Source organism: Ruditapes philippinarum, unplaced genomic scaffold (genome assembly GCF_026571515.1).
Source record: "Ruditapes philippinarum isolate M1 unplaced genomic scaffold, ASM2657151v2 ctg2613_1_1_1_1, whole genome shotgun sequence".
NCBI classification, from domain to species: domain Eukaryota; kingdom Metazoa; phylum Mollusca; class Bivalvia; order Venerida; family Veneridae; genus Ruditapes; species Ruditapes philippinarum.
In genome coordinates, this window is record NW_026856127.1 from 140,057 (window position 1) to 141,746 (window position 1,690).

The 1,690-nt window shown below is 34.1% G+C and overlaps 1 protein-coding gene across 1 annotated transcript; it reads right to left on the bottom strand.

Annotated features, from left to right (window-relative positions):
- Nucleotides 1-558: 558 nt before the first annotated feature.
- Nucleotides 559-1,405, bottom strand: LOC132745476 (C1q-related factor-like). The gene is made up of 2 exons (XM_060734425.1): nt 1,312-1,405; nt 559-1,027 (listed from the first exon to the last, which is right to left on the bottom strand). Exon 2 carries the CDS (start codon nt 963-965, stop codon nt 561-563), a length of 405 nt encoding a protein of 134 aa, XP_060590408.1. The 5' UTR covers nt 966-1,027; nt 1,312-1,405; the 3' UTR covers nt 559-560.
- Nucleotides 1,406-1,690: the final 285 nt, after the last annotated feature.

Consider the following 1,690-nt stretch of genomic DNA (forward strand, 5'->3'; position numbering starts at 1 on the left):
GAAATGAAAATGAAATTCATCGCCGATTGTCTCAATTCCTCAATTAGTGCTATAATACAAAATAACACTCGCTCACATTTGTGAAAACAAAATAACACCGTAAAATATAAATATGTTTCAATTGTTCAATAACACGCATACAATTTACACACGATGACCTTTGACAGGTGAGTAGCCGACTTTAAGAAATATAACATTGTTGCCGATGACAATCGCACGGGACTTAGAAAATTCATCTTAAATCCTACAAAACTTAAATTTGTTTGGTGTTTAATGTATATTAACATGCGTCATACCTGACTCGTAATTATTATAGTAATTATTGATTTTTTTGTGGTCTGCAGAGATTATGATATGTATTGTCAAACTAAGGCACAATAAACAATATGGTGTCAACACCATGTCTACGTCGATTATCTCAACGCAAGTTCTTTAGCACATTTTCTCAATATTCTGAAATATTTTTTGCGAACATCCGGATCCGAAAATCGGCTCCGGACACCGAATCGTGATCCGAATAATATCTATCGAATAATAATATCTTTCAATTTTATTGTGTTTTATTTTCCTATTATAGCTGAAGTAGAGACACCTCCATACAATAAAAATCCTGAAAAAGTGCTGTAACTAGCTCCAAGGAAACCTTTGTCGGAGTCAAGATTTTGAATTGCTACGTCATCGCCTTGCTGTAGCTGAAGAACAATAGTTTGACTGGTCGTATCATCTCCAGTGCCAGAGTTTCCACTGCTTACATACATATTTGATATTGCTGTTCCATTTACAAGAAACTGCGCATGCGTACTGGCAAAATTATAAGAAACAAGAGTTGTCGAGAAGACGTAAGTTCCGGTAACGGGAGCAACAAAGACACCGAAATGTTTGTTGTATCCGTTTCCAAGATTAGTAACGACTACGTCAAATACTACAGTTTGGTGTATGCCAGCATGTTCCAGATGGGCATCCATTTTAGCAAAGAACGCAATTGAACTTTCCACGTTCTGTCTACGTATTCTATTTTTAGAATCACCTACAATATTAGAAAGTCAATGCATACATACAGAATATCAGAACCTGGGGGGCTTGTTTGGATATATATTTATAATATTTAAATAAGATAGAAATGTTGCTTGCTCAATCATTTTGTCTGGTACATTTGAAATATTAACTATGTAATCCATGGTGACAAAAATGACCAATTAGAATTAAGAAGGCAAACTAAACTTTTTGGTATGATAAAAAATGACAATAATTTGGTCAATTCAGATTTTAAATTTGGCTTGACATATATTAGATAATTTTAATTTGATGTACCTTGATCCTTCTCAACTGTAGATTTCTCGGACGTTTCAACTTCTGCCACTTTAGCTAGATCGTAATCTTCATTTTTGTTACATAACTTTAATAACTTTAATTTCTTTAACATTTTATCCAAGTTGAAGCTGTGCTGTCGCTGTAAACGAAGCTGTTTCTCTAGGTACGCAACCTTGTTCTGTCGGACCTTATCTCGAGATTTTAAATCATTCACTTCATGAAGAAGATCTTGAACAAGATTTTCAGTAGCGGTCAGTCTTTGTAATATGACATCATCCTTATCTAAAACAATGGATGATGTAAAAGATGTATAGAGCCTTTTTGCGGCCCAAAATATAAGTAGACATCTATCTGCAACTGCAGTACTTTTACTTTTTAT

Coding starts and splice junctions, on each gene's coding strand:
- LOC132745476 (XM_060734425.1), bottom strand. CDS start 965: ATGGATGCCCATCTGGAACATGCTGGCATACACCAAACTGTAGTATTT.